Source organism: Siphateles boraxobius, unplaced genomic scaffold, assembly GCF_051911475.1.
Source record: "Siphateles boraxobius isolate OS27281-9 unplaced genomic scaffold, OSU_SipBor_1 41, whole genome shotgun sequence".
Lineage (NCBI taxonomy): Eukaryota > Metazoa > Chordata > Actinopteri > Cypriniformes > Leuciscidae > Siphateles > Siphateles boraxobius.
The window spans coordinates 42,792,617-42,810,436 of record NW_027509042.1 but is presented as its reverse complement, the minus strand read 5'-3'; the positions used below and the strand labels follow the sequence as shown (position 1 = coordinate 42,810,436).

General features: G+C 36.9%; 1 protein-coding gene across 6 annotated transcripts in view; it reads left to right on the top strand.

Annotated features, from left to right (window-relative positions):
- The window catches only part of st3gal3a (ST3 beta-galactoside alpha-2,3-sialyltransferase 3a), a 67,777-nt gene extending 53,002 nt beyond the window's left edge, over nt 1-14,775 (top strand). For all 6 annotated transcript variants that reach the window (XM_077199817.1, XM_077199815.1, XM_077199820.1 and 3 more), the window contains 6 exons: nt 402-465; nt 667-762; nt 979-1,165; nt 8,554-8,700; nt 10,888-11,034; nt 14,106-14,775. In XM_077199817.1, coding sequence (XP_077055932.1) covers nt 402-465; nt 667-762; nt 979-1,165; nt 8,554-8,700; nt 10,888-11,034; nt 14,106-14,195 — 731 coding nt within the window. In that variant the 3' untranslated portion in view covers nt 14,196-14,775. The remainder of the gene's footprint in view (nt 1-401; nt 466-666; nt 763-978; nt 1,166-8,553; nt 8,701-10,887; nt 11,035-14,105) is intronic.
- Nucleotides 14,776-17,820: the final 3,045 nt, after the last annotated feature.

Genomic DNA, 17,820 nt, shown 5'->3' with positions numbered 1-17,820 from the left:
CCACTATGTTTTTGCAAAATAATAATAAGTGTCTCAGCAAAGACCAAGCCTAAAGACTGCAAATTTTATTTGAGCCATTTGTCTACATCAGCTACGCACACATCTGCTATTAACAGTAACACATAGTGCTTTAAAGCCTTCTTTTTTTTTTTTATTTAGCACTATTTTCTATGATCTTCTGCTTCTGCTTTTTTGGGTTTCACTTAGATATTTTATTTTCATCTTTAGTCAATTGAGTTCAGTTGTATAAAAGCAAATGGCTTCTGGTAAATAGGTGAATCTGCGACGTGGCCCATCATAGGATCTTTGAAAGTTTTTTTTGTCTATTTGGCACAGCTTATGATGCATTTTCAATAATCTTTCTATCTAAATGAGTAAATATCTGTTATCTCTGTCCACAGAAAGGATCATCGATCATATTTTATCAGCTACAAATAGCTATTCGCTGGGTTCAGAACTAGACAGGTAATTAACATCCACATAAACACCAAAACATTCACTTCTTTTTTTTTTCTCTTAAATGAACTATCCACCAAACACATCATTTGTGTATTACATGATAAACAATATCTTATATATTAACACTTTCTGTTTTCATGCTTTCAACTTGTAATGCTGTAGAGTTGATCAGTTGCTATAATCATGTTTTGTATTTATCTCCTGCAGTCTTAGTTGTAAGAAGTGTATTATTATTGGCAATGGAGGCATTCTGTTCAATAAGTCACTGGGCTCCAAAATCGATCAATATGATGTTGTTGTACGGTAAGTTAATTAAAAAAAAATCTAATATAAATGTAATTATTTTTCCCTCTCACTATTTGATATTTGGCATATTAACAGAAGTCAGTCGTTGTTTCAGAAGGGTAAAAAGTTAATACATTTGATGTATAATTATGAAAATAAGGATTAACATTTAATAATGTTCTATGATGGATCACAAATTTGTATTTCATGTTGATGTTTGTCCTCATGGTTCAGACTGAACGAGGCTCCAGTCGCGGGGTTCGAGAAGGACGTGGGCTCGAAGACCACCATGCGCATCACCTACCCTGAAGGAGCCATCCAGAAACCAGAGCGCTACGAGAAGAGCTCGCTTTTCGTCTTCTCTGCCTTCAAACCCATGGACTTCAAATGGCTGCATCACATGGTGAACCAGGACAAGCTTGTAAGACATGCAAAAACTTGACCACTCATATAGTACATGACCAACAAGCTCACAAACACAATTTCATTCTCTAGTTTTCTTTTATTAAATGTATTTATCAAATATTGTGACTAATTTGGTTCATTTGCATCCTTATTCTCAGTTCCATTTATAACATGTTTAAGTCCATAATATTCCAGTTTTTCTTTAAAATAGCTCAGAAAATTAAAAAAGAAAAAAAAGAAGAAGAAAGTCTTCTGATAAAAAAATCTGTCATGCATATTTTAAAAGATGATTATTAGATGTAGACCTGCAATACATGTACCAGTAGGGGGCAGCACAGTGTGTGCTCTGTACAGTAATATGGGGATCAAAAAACAAGATTTTGTTTTATTGCTGGCCTAGTTGTTGTTGTTTTTTTACTTGCCCCACCAAAAAAGACTGAGCATTTTTTTTTAAATTTTAGTTACATATTTTTAATATTTTAACATAAAAAACGCTAAAACACATTTATGTTTTTTTTTTGTTCACAGTTATTTATTACTAATAAAAACAAGATGAAGAAATTATACAGCTATAATGTAACTATAAAAATCAAGCACTTTTGCTGTAACAGGGGTGAAGTTGTTGTTTTTTCACATTCTGATACTGATGCTTTCAAAACCACAGAGTCATCTTTGCAGTTTTGCTCTGCATCTAGGCAGCTAGATAACATTATCTTGGTGACAAATCGGCAGAATTTGTCGTAACAATGTTACAATGTATGGAATAGGGGATGGATTTACAAGACTGATGAGTGTAAAATTGCTGAATCTAAGTGGAAAGCAGACCACTCCTGAAACTCAAGTGTATCAGCACAGGTTCCTCTGAAACGGCATTGGCGTTGATGTGAGTAGAGGCGGATGAGGCTTTGTGTTTCATGCAGCTGTGTGTGAGACGGCCAGTGTAGCGTTTCCTCAGGTGACTGACAGAATCTCAATGATGTGCTTAATTGTGTAATCTGGGCTGCAGAATGGGCACCTTGTCTCCTGGGTTTGGGTTCAGTCAAGCAGCTTTTTCCCTGCGTTATCCCCAGAATGCTAATGAAAATGGCGCACACATCTGGTCTCTGTTCTGCTAGAGGACCTTCTCCCATGATGAAAGCTGACTCTAGTTCACGCAGCTCAAGGACATTTCCGCATTATTTGATTTCTATTTAATAATAGAAAAATAATAAAATAAAAGTCACCAACGCGCTGTAATAAAAGTCACCAACGTCGACAGGAGTTGTTTGTAATATTTATGTTGCCACACTTTTAGCACTGGCGATTTTTCAGTGAATCTCGCTGTATATGTCCACACACAGGTTGTGTGAGATTAGTTCTGTGTTTGACTGTATCCTGATAGGGTTGATGTCTCTTTAGAAAGTCTCCTTATAGCACCTTTTCCCATGGGCGCGCAGCTTGACTTACTCTTTCTCTAAAAACACAGATAACGTGCTTTCTATATCCTACTCCATTAGGATTCCCACCGCCAGCCAAAAAGCCATTAGGACTAAGAGAGAATTGTAGGTTCGGAGAAGAGCGGGAAATAAATCTCTTGAATATGGTACGTGAGTGTTCTTATGTGAAAGGGGTCCTGAAAAAGAGATAATATTATGGCATAAATGAAAGAAAAAAATCGAAAAGATCCTGAAGTCTTAAAAAGTCTTGGTTTTCACGTGTAGAGAAAATTGTGGCATTCTGGCAGATATGAGAGATTTTAGTAAGGCATCTCTGAGATAAAGATACAGCCTCTCAGGACTTTTCCTTTTGTCAGGAAATGCACGCTTTTTTATTACATCTTTCTGTAAGAATCATTCTAATATGATGATTTACTGCTCAAGAAACATTTCCAATTATTATCAATGCTGAAAACAGTGATACATTTTATACAGTTTATGAAGAAGATGTTTTAAGCTATAAAGAAAACGTTTAATGGTACAAAGACCTCTTCTGTCAAAAGATCAAGGCAAATTTGATTTCTCATGTCATCGCCCCTTAAATATCTTTTCAAAAGTTTGGGGTCAATAAAATTTTTAAACAGTAGTGTACCACTACATTTAATAAGTGTTTAAACGACTATTTTTACAGTGTACATGCAGCTTCAGACTGCAGTGTAAAGACAGCTCAAGACAAAATATTCATCAATTATGCTTGTACACTTTGAATTTAGGAATATACTACAGTAACTATGATTTTTTTGGTGGAAACTATTTACCATGTTACATTTTGGGGTATTTTGTGGAAAAAAAAACACACTTTGTTTGTGTGAACTAGATTTTTATTGTATTTTAGTTTTTGCAAAATTGGTCTTTTACTCTTTAATTTGCTTTAAAAAAGTCTTAAAAGGGTTTTACGTTTCATTCTCTTAAACATTCAGCTACTCCAATTGTTTCAAGATAGATTGTTTCATGCCATAGCGTGCGGTTTAAGTAGATCCATTACCTTTTACTGCCAAAACAGTGATTTACTGAACAAACTGAACAATAAATGAACCAATTTAAGTCGAATTTGAGTAATTTTGCATAATGATAAACAGACTTAAACCGAAAATTTCACGGCTAAGACCAGTGAAATGAATTCTTCAGATAATTGTTTTCAGTTTAAATGTCTCCTCCACTTTGAGAGCATTATCTGTCACTGACCCGTCCATGTGAAGCATTCGTTCCCGTCCTACTGCATGCTACAATCACGGCTCTAATTTACACATGAAATTGAGCGGAACGTGTTAATTCGGAGAGGTTTTGAAGTGTGCAGTCCGTCTTGTAAATATTCTTCCGTTCAAAACATTCAGTCAGGAATACTGATGAGGATAATTGAGAGGTCAGAGATGAACTAGATGTTTTTTCATTCGTGTGTGTTTATTGGCTGTAATCTTAGCTTGTGTTTCTTTGACTTGAATCTTTGTTGATTTGGAATTAAATTGCAGCTGTCTTCTGAAAGCAAAAGAACGGCCAAGATATCTTGTCGTAAATGATGCATCAAAACAGCTAAATCATCGCTATTCTTTGCCTGGCCTGTTCAGACTAATGCCACCATATGTGAGACGTTAGCCCAGCCGAAGATCTGTGTGTCAGCTGTCCTAGTTGTGGACGGGTTGTAGTTGCTGTCCTTTTGCTCTTGTCTCCTCTTTGAAATCGGCTTCAAACACGGTCATACAGTAAAGTAAACATGAGCTGGTGGACGAGGGGTCAATAAACTAACTGCCGTTGTTTCCACTGTTAGTGCAATGAGTCACGACGAGCTGCTTTGGATGACACAAGAGAAGAGAAGGACCGTTGAAAGAACATTTCATGAGAAGAATAAAAAAGTAAAAAATTGAGAAGAAAATACTGAATTAGAGAAGATAAGCTTCAGTTTTACTACAATCATTTAATGTGACTCAAATTTAAGAACTTTTATAAAGAATATATTAGAGAACTTGATTTGACTCCGGAATAGAAGAGAAGGAATATTGCAAGAGATTAAAAAATTATTGAATTTGAAAACAAGATTCAAATTGACTAAGATGACTTGATGTGACTCCAATTTGAGAACATTCAAGACAGTTTGATAACTAGGTAAATAGATTAGAGAAAATCTGCGATTTGATTTGACTCAAACATTTAAAGAACAAGATTGAAAACCGATTGCATTTGAAAAGGTACGATTTAATTTGACTAAGAGGACTGGACCCAAATTTGAGATCGTTTGGGAACATTTAAGAAAAATACATTAAGAAGATTTGATTTGACTTGAACAGAACGAACATTTCAAGAACAATTTCAGACGATTTAAAAAAATTGCATTTGAAAAGATACGATTTTATGTGACTTGGAGGACTTGACTCAAATATGAGAACATTCAATAAGGTTTGGGATTATTTGAGAACATTTAAGAAGAATACTGTAGATCAGAGAAAATTTGTGAAGATTTGATTTGACGCTAGAAGAGAAGGAACACTTTACAACGAGAACATTTGAGAAGATTTCAATCAACTCAAGAAGATTCAATGTGACTGTAATATTTGATTCGACATGCATGATTTCTTTTCTGGGGACACATCCTAATTATAACTCTTTTTTTCCAAACCCTGGTGAGCTCATCTATTCTGTCATCCGAAGCCTCACTAAACATGCTGCCTAGCAAGGCAGCTCACTAGGAAACAGAGCTCATGTCTATGAATCATTAGATGCTTTGTATGACATGTCTGGCGTACACACTGAGACACAATAGTGTTTATGATTGTCAAGTGTCTTGAGAGTCTGGTGATTCAGACATGAGGAGACCGAGGGTTGGGGGGTCAAGGTCAGGGTCAGCGACCTCTTCCACTCCTCAGACTCCTGCAGAAAGCCACAGTGGTTTATGAATGCCACAGTGTGTGTCAGCCCACTGGAAACTGATGGACTCTGTGATATAGAGAGTGCCAGAGTGACTGAGAGCGGCCATTGTAGTGTGTGAGCCGTAATGGCTTCCACAGCCCCTCTGAAGAGCAGGCAAACACACGCCCACAGGTTACAGCCCAGCATCATCGCTCAAAAATGTGTCAGGAACTCTTTTAACCAAAGAAAGAGAAGTTTGGGGTTAACAACTAAAGGGTTTGAGGATTACCCATCAGGGGAAGTATGTGAGTGTGTGTGTGGATAACATCGGATATGACCGAAAGTAAAGACTTTGTTACATTGATTCAGCTCATGAGTCTTTTCCCGATTCATTTAAAAATGTATTTATTTGAGTAAATTAATTGAGATGTTTTCTTCTGAAACAGAAGTCAAATGTTCTGGAAGTAGTCAAGTTGTCATTCATTTTCTCAAGAGAGAAATTGAGGTTTAAAGATACAACCACATTGAAAAGACTAAAAGAGAAATGAAGACAATTAAATTATTTTCAATGAAAGCATACTCATGATAAATGTATTATTTATTGATTTTCTTGTTCACTATATTTATTCATTAATTCATTCATTTATTTAGTTAGTTAGTTGGGTAGTTAGTTAGTTAACCAGTTTTTTTTTGTTTGTTTGTTTGTTGTGATTAAGACCAACTAACTATATATTTAACCTTTACATAAGATTCATAATTCTTTTATTAAATTATTTATTGTTAACCAGTTACTATTACAGATTTAGTTGTTTGTTTGTTTGTATGTTTTTTTGATAATGACCAGCTAACTGTACATTTATCCCTTTCATAAGATGTATTTATTTAGTTCATTAATTCATTATTACAGATTATGTTTTATTTATTTATTTCGAATGACGGTGACTGGCTAACTGTACATTTATCCATTACATGTGATTTTACAATAAAACCTCAAATAACATGTATTTTTATGCTTATAAGGAATTACTAAATTGGAAAGAAATATATGTAAAAAATTTAAAGAAATATAGTTGATTATTTACTGTTTATTGCAACATTGTGTGTTAAACACTTATCACTTAAGTTTGCTTAAAATGTTATGATTTATATTTACACACTCCTCGGCAAAAAATAGCCTTTCCTACTGTACAGTATATGAATAAATGATAAATAAATGAATAATAAAAAGTAAAAAAGAACAGCATTTATCCTATATATATATATATATATATATATATATATATATATATATATATATATATATATATATATATGCACATACACACACACACACACACAGACACACACATCAAAATCATATCTCATAATTTTGAATTCGACCACTAGCTCACACTAGGTCTGTAGATTCAGCAGTGCAGAAAACACTGAGGTCAGATTAGTTTTCCGTTTTTGTTGCTACGGCAGTGTTGAGTGACCGTGCGTGTGATACAGCACAATAAGCCATTTGGACCGCACTATCAGGCGGACACACATCACCAGAGTTCAGAGTTCGTGATCATTAGTCAGCTGTTTTTTTGTTTTTTTACCCGCAGGTCTGTTTCCAGCAGCTCGGTGACAGGTATCAGAGAAACTCTGCGTACAAAAGCCTGGTCAGTGTAGGAGGAGGATCCTGCCACGGGTGATTGATACAGGGTCTTCTTTACCTTTGTGGCTTTGTTTGCGCTTCTTGTTTTTCATGGGGCTTTTAAATGGCCCCTCTCCTCTCCACGGTGCAGGGTATTGTGTTCACCTCTCTCTGACTGAGCCACGTCACATTTTCCACCTGTGTGTTTATCTCTCTCGCCCTGTGAGTCTCAACAACACATTGCCGCTGGCTGGACGCTTGAGCGCTCGCTGAATGTTTGCCACTTTATCTCGAATTTTACTGTGGTAGGGTAGAAAAACAGATTTTTACCTGCTTTCTGCATTCTTAGTAATGCTGGTCAGACTTTTACATCATGACTTATTACTGTAGTGCTGAATTTTAAATGTTATTTTAAGAAATTAATGCAGTGTTTCGTATAAACTGCTTTGAAATGGCATTGATTGTGAACACAGTACGAGTCAGGACGTTTTCATTTAATTCAGCAAGGATTCAATGAATGTGTGAGAGCAAAGACATTTATAATGTTACAAAAGATTTTTATTTTTAAAGAAATGCTGTTGTTTTGAACTTTCTATTTATCAAAGAATACTGATTTTTTTTAATTACCGTTTATTATTAAGCAGCACAAGTGTTTCGACATTTAAATTAATTTTATGAGTTTAAAAGCTTTATAAATAAAATGGCTTCCTTCAATATCTTCTACATAGCGAATGCCATGAAGTTGTCATGAATTGATTGAATCAGTTGATTGGTGTGGATGCTTGTAAGGGAGGAGTTTGTGCACATCTTAAATCACACGTACTCGACTATCAGTCGCCGAGTCTCACATGGTTTGTGTGACACCAGAAAACCACAAGTAAGGCTCTCTGGGTCAAAGCACTTGTTGTTTTTGTTCAGTTTTGTGAGCCTCTGAAAAGCCCGTCCCTTCCTTGAAAAGAAAACGCAAGATTTGTGCAGGACGTAATTACACGGCGTGTGTATTTGTGACTTTCAGGATTGTGATGCCGTTTGATGGAGTTGTTACTCCAGAATGTCAAGCGTAGTTACGGCTTCGAACAGTCACTCTCGCCCAGGTGCGTCCGTTCAGTCCTTGTTATTGGTTGCAAGAGAAATGGGCGTCCCAAGAGGAGAGCGAGAGGTCCGTGTTCGGGCACGCTCTTGGCTTCGAACGCAGCGTCACCCTTTTTATTCTTAATATCAAAGTGAGCGGATTATTTACTCAGCTGAGAGCGTTATTCAGCGGCTGCGAGTGACTGTTCTGTGTCAGTTTCCCTTAAGGCCTTTCTGTAGTTATAATAGCGTATTCACAGAGCTGGAGTCAAAGGAGTGTTTGAAAAGAAAAGCCGCTTCTGCTCACCATCAGAGAAGTCACGCAGGTTGATTCATTGCGTTCGTGTCAAGTGTTCATTCAGTGATGTGTGTTGTGTTTTTGATGTCTTTCAGCGGAGTATGGAGGGATTCTGGAAGTCCGTGGCACGTAGCGTTCCCAGAGATCCAGAAGACATGCGAATCCTGAACCCGTATTTCATCCAGGAAGCGTCCTTCAGATTCATCGGTCTTCCACATAACAAAGGCCTCATGGGAAGAGGGGTGAGGCGCAAACACAATAATCATTTAAGCAGTCAATTAATTAGAAACCCAGCATTCATTGCTATTACAGTTAGGGCAATAGCAAGATAGGAATGAAAGCATAAGCTCACTAAAGCCACGCCACCTCCAAAACACATGAACTCGCTCAGCCAGAGTAGAATCTGCAATATGTCTCAAGAGAGGGCATTACGTTAAGGCCATGTTTACTCCTGGTATTAAGATGTGTTTTGGTCGATCGGATCACGAGTAGACGAGGGAGACACATTCCCGTTTACACCTGGTGTTTTAATCCGTCTCTATTGTCCACTTTCAAACACTTCTATCCTGATTTCTTTGAGGGGAGGGTCTATGGGTGGGTTAATGTATGGGTTTTTTCAGATCTTTCAATCTAATAGACAAAATAAGCTCATGCAATTTACATATGAACGTGAAAGGAGACGACGGAAAAACATACGGAGAGCACCAACTTTAGTTTCTGCTCTGACAGACACAAGACCAGCCGAACGCTGTGAGTGTGTGCTAGAAATCAGGAATGTGAAACACATTGTGCTTGGTATGCGTTTATTCTTCAAACCAAACGTAAGAGTTAAAATTAATTGAATGGCATTTAGCAACACAAATAATCTAGCATTTATTAATATGATATTCTAATATCAATAACAAGTGTCTCATACCAACAGAGTGACGTTTTTAGTATGATTTTTTTAACCAAGTAAAACAAGAGAAAGTAGTAATTCAGCACTCGCTGAAAAGGAATATATTTAAAAAATATAAACTTAAAATATTAAATTTTAAGTGATCAAACGTAACTTTACAAAGTTCAGGGAAGAAGGAGGCGGACATTTAACGAAACTTTAATCGTAAGATAAACAGGCAACAAAGCGAAAGGACTTTACTCGTAACTTTACAAAGTTCAGGGAAGAAGGCGGCGGACATTTTACGTAACTAAAATCGTAGGATAAACATAAGCAACGAATCCCAAGGAGCAGCAGTGGTCAACTGCGGCATATAAGCATAATAAAAAAAAAGCAAAATAATAAAAAGTCCAAGGCTCTCAGCCCTGCCCTGACTATATGTGCCCCGCCTGATCCAGGGTCTGTTTATCCTCTGCTGTCATGGAGACGAGTGTTTGAGGGGCTCGAGCTGTGACGCGTTTCCTGTTATCAGCATGCAGGCGGAGTGTCTGGAGCAGGATTAGCCTAGAGAGTCTCACTGTGGTGATAAGACTTTCACCATGACACTCGTCTCCCCGATGGATGAGGTGGTGACTGGATCATCCTTCTCTGCTGATAAACACACACACACACACATCTCCTGCTCTCTCTGTGTCTCTGATAAAGTCAGTCACACGCTGCATTATCTGCACTGAAGTGTGTGAGCAGTGCATTCAGTCCATCCATGGCTGTTCAGCGTTGCACATCCATCTTCAGTCATGCATTTAATCTTACAATTAACATGTATAGTAATGAATAAAAACTTGATTGTTTTATCATTAATAGAAAATGACTACTTGAGTATAAATGTCAGATGTTTTTCCTGTTTACTTAGACATTTTGCAACTGAATTATTTTACTCTGATGCATTACTTTTGCACAAACAATATAGTTGCAAGTTATCAACCTTGTTTTGCAACATGTAACGAAGCTATTTTCTGTGAATGCACAAGACTTCTGATTCATTAGCCTCTATAGGTAAATAACTGGAAGAATAATGCTTTTAATAATTACGACAATACATTAAAATAATATGGTAAGAAATAGCAGTTTGCGATATCAAACAGCATAACAAGCTGTTTTGTACAGCTAAAAATAACTGGAAGCGGATGAGACCGGAAGCCAGACACGTTCAATTTACAAATGGATGTGAATCATTTTTATTTGTCCAATTCTTTTGAGTGAAATTGGTTCATAAATTGGGTCATTTAGAAAATAGGTTCTCTGAAACATTCACTCATACACTCACTTACGCATTCATTCTCTTACTTAATCTGAGTTTATCATTTTTAATGCCAGTTCAGTCTCAAAAAACTCTTATTTATCTTAATGTGTCTTTTAACTTGAGTCATTTTCTATAAAGGTATTTTTACCTACATACACAAGTACATGTATGACTACTGAGTGAGTACTTTATATGCTGTCCCTAAATACTAATCAACTTGTAATACTAAAAGTGTTTTATTTTCTTCAGAATATTCCTACACTGGGGACTGTTGCAATCACAATGGCCCTCCATAACTGCGACGAGGTGGCGGTGGCCGGATTCGGATATGACATGGATTCACCTCGTGCACCTCTGCACTATTACGAGAAGCTAAAGATGTCTGCAATCAAAGAGGTAACGGCACCACACTGACCTGATCTTAATGATTGCTCAGTTCCAAAACTAGCCGCTTTACTACTTGTATTAAAAAGCAATATGTGGAATTGATATTTAGGAAAAGGTTTACATTTCAACTCAAAAATCTATTGGGAAAAGCAGTGAATTCCTCTTTTTTTATCTTAGTCATTTCCAGAGGCATTTTTATCTTGAACCCTGGTGAATATCTGACACCTGTCTTGTCATAGTTAACAAAAATGATACTAGTTTTGGTATCTAAGAAGAGTAGAGTAATGTGTCTGGTCGATGGTCTTTGGGAATATCCCATCCGTTTAGTCACATCCACAAACAGGTAACATGACCTCACGGCTGCCGCTGCTTTCTGTTCCTGGAAAATGCAGAAACCCGAGAGGTTAGAGTAATGAGCCAGCATTGGCAGGTCGGGCTGTGTGCGTGTTCTCTGCAGTTTCACTGTTGATTGATACTGTAGCTTGCCAAGCTATTTATAAAGTGGAGTAGTCAGATACTACAGGAAACTAACCAGCAATCAACAATAAGGATTTCTGCTAGTCCTGGCCTGTAGTTTTACTTGCCCCATCACAAAAGAATCATCAGTTTTTATTGATAGCAACATATTTTTTTAGGGCCCGATCACCGATGGTGTGAGGACCCTATTGGAATTGCTCTGTTTATTAATTTATGTTTTTGCTTAAAAAAAAAAATATATGTACAAAGTTCTGTCATGAAACCCTCGATGGCGCACGGCTGATAGGTCCGCAATCTGCTTTCAATCACATCATTCTCCATAGAGCACAGCTGATTGGTTCCTGCTGTATAAGTAGCCAATGACCTCACTGTTTAACCTTTAAATACTGGTCAGCATTTGCAGCGCACATTCAGAAACCCTCCACCTTCCCCAGCTCCACCTGTATAAATCTGCTACGGCTAATTCATGTATGCTATATATTGTTCAGCAGCAGCATGTCTGGCTCACAACAGCTTGTCTTGTATGTATTGCCAGTAGCAAGTCTCGTACTTTCTCTGCATCAGCATCAGCAATAACAGTAACAGCATCGGCAATAACAGTAACAGTAGCAGCAATAACAGCAACAGTAGCAGAAATAACATCAACAGTAGCAGAAATAACATCACCCAGTGGAGCAGATCTTTTCAGATCTATTTGTGTTCATTCAAAAATATCAACATTGTCATGTCCATTACCATGCCAAACACTTATGACAGAAATATATACAAATAAATGTTAATTAATCTTCACAAAATGTAGTTTATTTTTTACAAAAAATAATAATTCCTAGACACTTTTGCCAGACAATGATGGCATACGATTGTTGGCCAGTTAGAAAACCTTATACTGTTTACAAATCAGCAGAATATTCTGTAAAATACATCACAGAAAACCAAATGTTTAAGTTTGCGAGACATGCATGTACAAGATTGCATTTTCAGTGGCATCGCAAGAGGCCAGAAGCAAAAAGAAAATATGTAGAAAATGCATTACGCTTTTTTTTCTTTCTATTTTTTTGCAAATACAATATTGGATTTTAAAGGGCCCCTATTATGGATTTTTGAAGATGACCTTTCATGTAGTGTGTAACATAGCTCTAAAAGAATGAAAACATCCTGCAAAGTTTTAAATCTGAAAGTGCACCGTATATAAAGTTATGGCCTTTCAAAAGTAAGAATCGACTTTTCAAATGAGTCATAAGCCGTTTAATCGTGACGTCAAGACGAAACATTAGCATATTGCCCGCCCACTTATTGCCGCCCACTTAATACTTAGTTTTGAGTTTTAATTTTTTTGTAGGTCTCCTGTGAACTGGCTAACTCACGTTATCACGGTATCTTACTGAAATACTTCTGCTAATCAGCTGTGGGCCACTATTACCGTAAACTGTGTCTATTAATGCAGATTGTCTGTCATTCTCACTACTTTGAGGAAAGATTTAAGCATGGAGCAAGATTTGTTTTACCAGCGTTTGTTACATCAGTCATTCATGCTATAGCTCGGCTAATGTATACATTGCATACATGCAGTTTCCACGTGTTCACCCAGCAATATATTGGAAAAACACTCTGTAAATAAATTAGTACAAGTAAAATAATTGGTTTGTTGATGGACATGCACTTGTTAATGCTGATGGTGAGGAATTACTGTTACAACATCTCATAATGTACCTCAAACTGAATAGTGTATCACTGAGAAACACTGAGTCCTGCTCGAGTCGTCCTTGAGATGGAGGTTCGGGTTGAATAACTTGTTCATTCAATGTTTCATCATCGGCCTCGCGCTCGGATTGATATGGTAATATCAACGTCTTTTTCGCTACTGTGCTTACTTTACATTGTAGGAAGCCTCAGGAAAAGCAGAGCTGTGCGCTGTACGCGGTAGGCCAATCACAACAGACTGAGCTGTCTGGCCAATCAGAGCAGAGTAGCTCGCGGTTAGGAGGGATTTAGAGAGATTGATTCATCTGACGAGTCGTTTGAGAATCATTGAAAATGTGGTGATGTGCAAATTTATATTGAGGAAATGAAACCGTTTTTTGACCTTTAATGCATGTAAACCTGTTGTAGGAGACTCCACAAACACATTAGGAAACTTTAAAATAGCATAATAGGGGAATTTTAAGACGAAATAATGGAGTGAACTACTTATTCAACACACCCATGTTGTGTGAAACCAGCTCTATTTTCAGGTCTACTCTATTGTCATTGTTGACTTGTATATATATTTTTTTCATTGTGTATTTAGCATGTAAAATTTATATCTTAACAAAAGTAAACATGTATGATTCAGCTTAAATTACCAATTTAAAAAAACTCTGCATAAATCAGTAGATGGCACCATATTTCATTGTGATTGTTGTGTAGTGTGGTATGACAGACTGTTGTTTTACATGTTTACTGGAGGTGGACCGTCCAAACTTCTCTTGTGGGTTATGAAAACAAAAGCAAAGCTGCATGTGCATACGTCATCTCTCTATTGAGCGCAGCACGTGACAAACTCTTGATGACCGTTTACTCCATTGTGCTCTTTCTGTTTCTCTTTTTCTCTCACACACACCCAGTCATGGACACACAACATATCCAAAGAGAAGGAGTTTCTCCGGAAGCTGGTGATAGGGGGCGTTATTCAGGACCTGACCAATGGGATCTGACGTTACATCCCCATCACACAGCTGATAGATACTGTAGTATTATTCACCGTATCAAAGTGGTGACGGCCATCCCAGCTGATGGACTCTCACTAATGCGAGCCGGAGGAAGTGACCTCACATCATATGCTGGACGGTATCCATGGCAACCTCACCTCAGTCATGGTAATGCTTGATTTTAGGATGCCTCGTAGACCCGAGTCCGTCCCTACACCCAATAGCACCCGACAAAGACTGGAAACGGGTTGCTTTCTCCTGTCTTTTACTCCGCAGCAGCTGCTGTGAACTGGACTATTTATTTCAGACAGTATTTTAATCACCATCATTTAAGATGCTTTATTTTTTAAGCCAAGACAGCTTTAATGCTTTGATACTGTTCTCTTCAATCTCAGGCTATGCACATCAGCACAGTGCACAACTACACACAACAAATGATTGTCACCTAATGATTTTCTGCTGCTCTTCTGATGTGTGCCATCTGAACAAATCAGCATCCACTTGTTTCCTGCACTTTCCACATGTATATCCCTCTGTGTGTAACCAGATCATAAGATCAGATTAAAATATTGTCAGTATTTATACATTCAGTCTGAAAAGGGCTTTTCATTTCAATTGTTGACTGTGTAATAACGCATTTAGTGGGTGACGTATCAGTCACATTTCATGATTCTCCATACAAATAATGATACAACCTATACAATAAATATTTTAATAATTAAATTTGAAAGAATGGCATTTACCCTTCAAGTTTTTCTAAATAAATTAATCTTATTACGCGTACTAGCGTGCAACAGACCGGGTCTGAATGAAAAATCCACAGGGGAATTAATTTTTAACGGACCTACTGTAAGCTTTAAACTATCAGCCTGCATTATTTCAACTTATTTTTTTAAATAATCACATTTAACAGTGGAATTTCTGTTGAAAACTACAGCACCCATGATTCTGCACAGAAATCTCCACCAATCAGAGAATCGATACAAACAAATTTTCACCAAGAACTCTTTAGTGCCGCCCACTCCCATTAAGCACTGAAAATGATGTGTGTGTATAAAGGAATTGTAGTTCTTTCCCTCATTTAAGCTGTTATGTTCTCAGTCTTGTACCTCTAGCTGGTTTGATTCATGGCTTATAACTCTAACAAAGACTTAAAAAAGAAAAAAGATGAACAATGAATGAAAAAAAACCTTTGTAACCAAGGCTGCTGAAAAGTGGGCCGGCACTGTTGCACTCTGTCATATTGAACATATTTGAACATAAGCCAAGCTCTGCCACTGATTGACTATCCAATGTTCTAAGAAAGTTATTTCTGAATGTTCTCGGAATGTTCGAAACATCCCGTTTTTTAAATGTTTAGAAAACGTTCCTTGGTTATGCCAACTTTAAAGGGAACATTCCATTTAATCATTCTTCAAACATGATGGGAATGTTACTTTTGAATGTTCTCTGAACATTCTGAAACAAGCTGTAACATTTAAAATATGAACATCCAACTAAAACGTTTCAGGTAAAACTATTTCATTAATGATGTATTTAACGTTTTGAGAACATTTATTAAATGACTTGAAATGGAACAAACATTCTATTACTGTTACTGGAAGAACGTTTGTTCATTAGTTGCCAGAACGTTGTGAGAATGTTCCCTGTTAGCTGGGATATATATCTTGGCACGCTGCCTGTACTTGTGTTCATTCTACTGTTACATGATTGGAAAACACCAGCACATGTTTATGGACCGCTCACGGTTAGCATTTAAACTTCCACCTGATCAACCTGCTCTTTTCAAACAAACAGTTGTGTTTATGTGTTGGCGGAAGCTGCTTGTCTCATGACTCATGACTGATGGTTCAGGGTCCTTGTGCCTAAAGGTTAATGGAAGTATTGGGGAATTTTTTAAGGGTCCTTTCTTTCAGACACCGTTCCTGGAAATCCCTCGGTTTGTTTTCCGAGGTCAGTATCGTTCCCGTCTCCGAACACCCATCCAGACAAATCTGAGAGCAGAATCCACCTCTTTCCTTTATGTGTGTCAGTCTTCCTCTGGCATGAAGTTCTGCTCAAGGCTATTGAGAATCATGTAGCGACACACAGAGTGAGATTATAGTTATTCGTGTGTGTGTGTGTGTGTGTGTGTGTGTGCGTGCGTGCGTGCGTGCGTGCGTGCGTGTGCGTGTGTGTGTGTGTGTGTTCACCTGCTGGTGTTCTTCCTGTCAGGCTGTATTTAACTGAGGCTTTGAATCTAAAGACACTTTCAGCATGGCTGTATGACAAACATCCTAACTCCTGTTTTAATAACCATAACTTCACTTCATAGAAGTAGGAAGTTAATGTAATACAGCCAGTTTTGATCCAGCCGTTACCAGCCTATAGTTACAGAAGATTACTTTGGGTCAGTGGCAGAAATGAGCTTTTATATTTAGAGGCAATATTTTGATTTTCAAAGTATTTATTTGTATACACTTATTTTTCTTACACAAAAGGTCATTCTTTAATGTATTTTTTTTATCCATTAACTTAAATAAATTCAGTATATGAATAATTACATCATTAGAATTTATTAACTCTTATTATATCTAAATTTAACCAACATCAGTGTTTTATGAACAATTTTGGTGTTGTCGAGATTTTTTTGTTTTGTTTTGAAAGAAGTCTCTTCTACTCACCAAGTCTGTATTTACTTGATAAAAAATACAGTAAAAACAGTAATATTGTAAATATTATTACAGCTTAGAACAGCTGTTGTTATTAAATATTTTTTTAGTGAATATATAGTAAACTGTAATTTATTCCTGTGATCAAAGCTGAATTTTCAGCATCATTACTCCAGTCTTCAGTGTCACATGATCCTTCAGAAATCAGTATAATATGATGATTTGAGAAACATTTATGATTATCAGTGTTGGAAAAAAAATCAATGTTGAAAACCACAACACTTTTTTTTTTAGAACAGCATTTATTTGAAATGGAAAACTTTTGATAATTGTAATGTGTCCTTGCTGTATACATGTATTATTTTCTTATAAAAAAATATATATTTTTGCAAGACTTTTGAATGGTAGTTTTTGTCAGAAAAAGAAAAGGAAAAACATTTCATTCTAAAGCCATTTTTGCCCACATGTTTTGAAATTGAAGTGCATTACTGTGACTTGGTGGCATTTTCCTGCTGGTTTACTATAGGCCGTGTAGAACATGCCAAAAAAAATGCAATCCTGGCTTAAAAGACTTTAATAGCAAATTCAGGATTCTAGTTGATTTACAACTTAGTCTTTGAAATGAAGCAACCCAAAGTACTCCCTAAAATCCTGAAACACTGTCCTTGAGATTTTTTCGAGATTGTAACATTTTGATTGATACAGTGACCAGAGGACCGGATGCTTCATAGCTGAATGTTCACTGGAAAAAATCCTGTTAAATTTACAATAAAGACCTGGCAGCTGCAGCCAGAAATCCACTGTAAAAACAGCACTTTTTAATGTTTGTTTGTGTTATTAATGAACATTGTAAAGTGTTACCAGATGTTATTTTAATTGCCATGTTAACAGTGAAATCTGGAATGTAAATCTTTCGAACAGGCTTTTAAACATGGATTCTGCGGCTGTGGCGTTCAGGGAAGATGCCCCGCTCCTCGTGA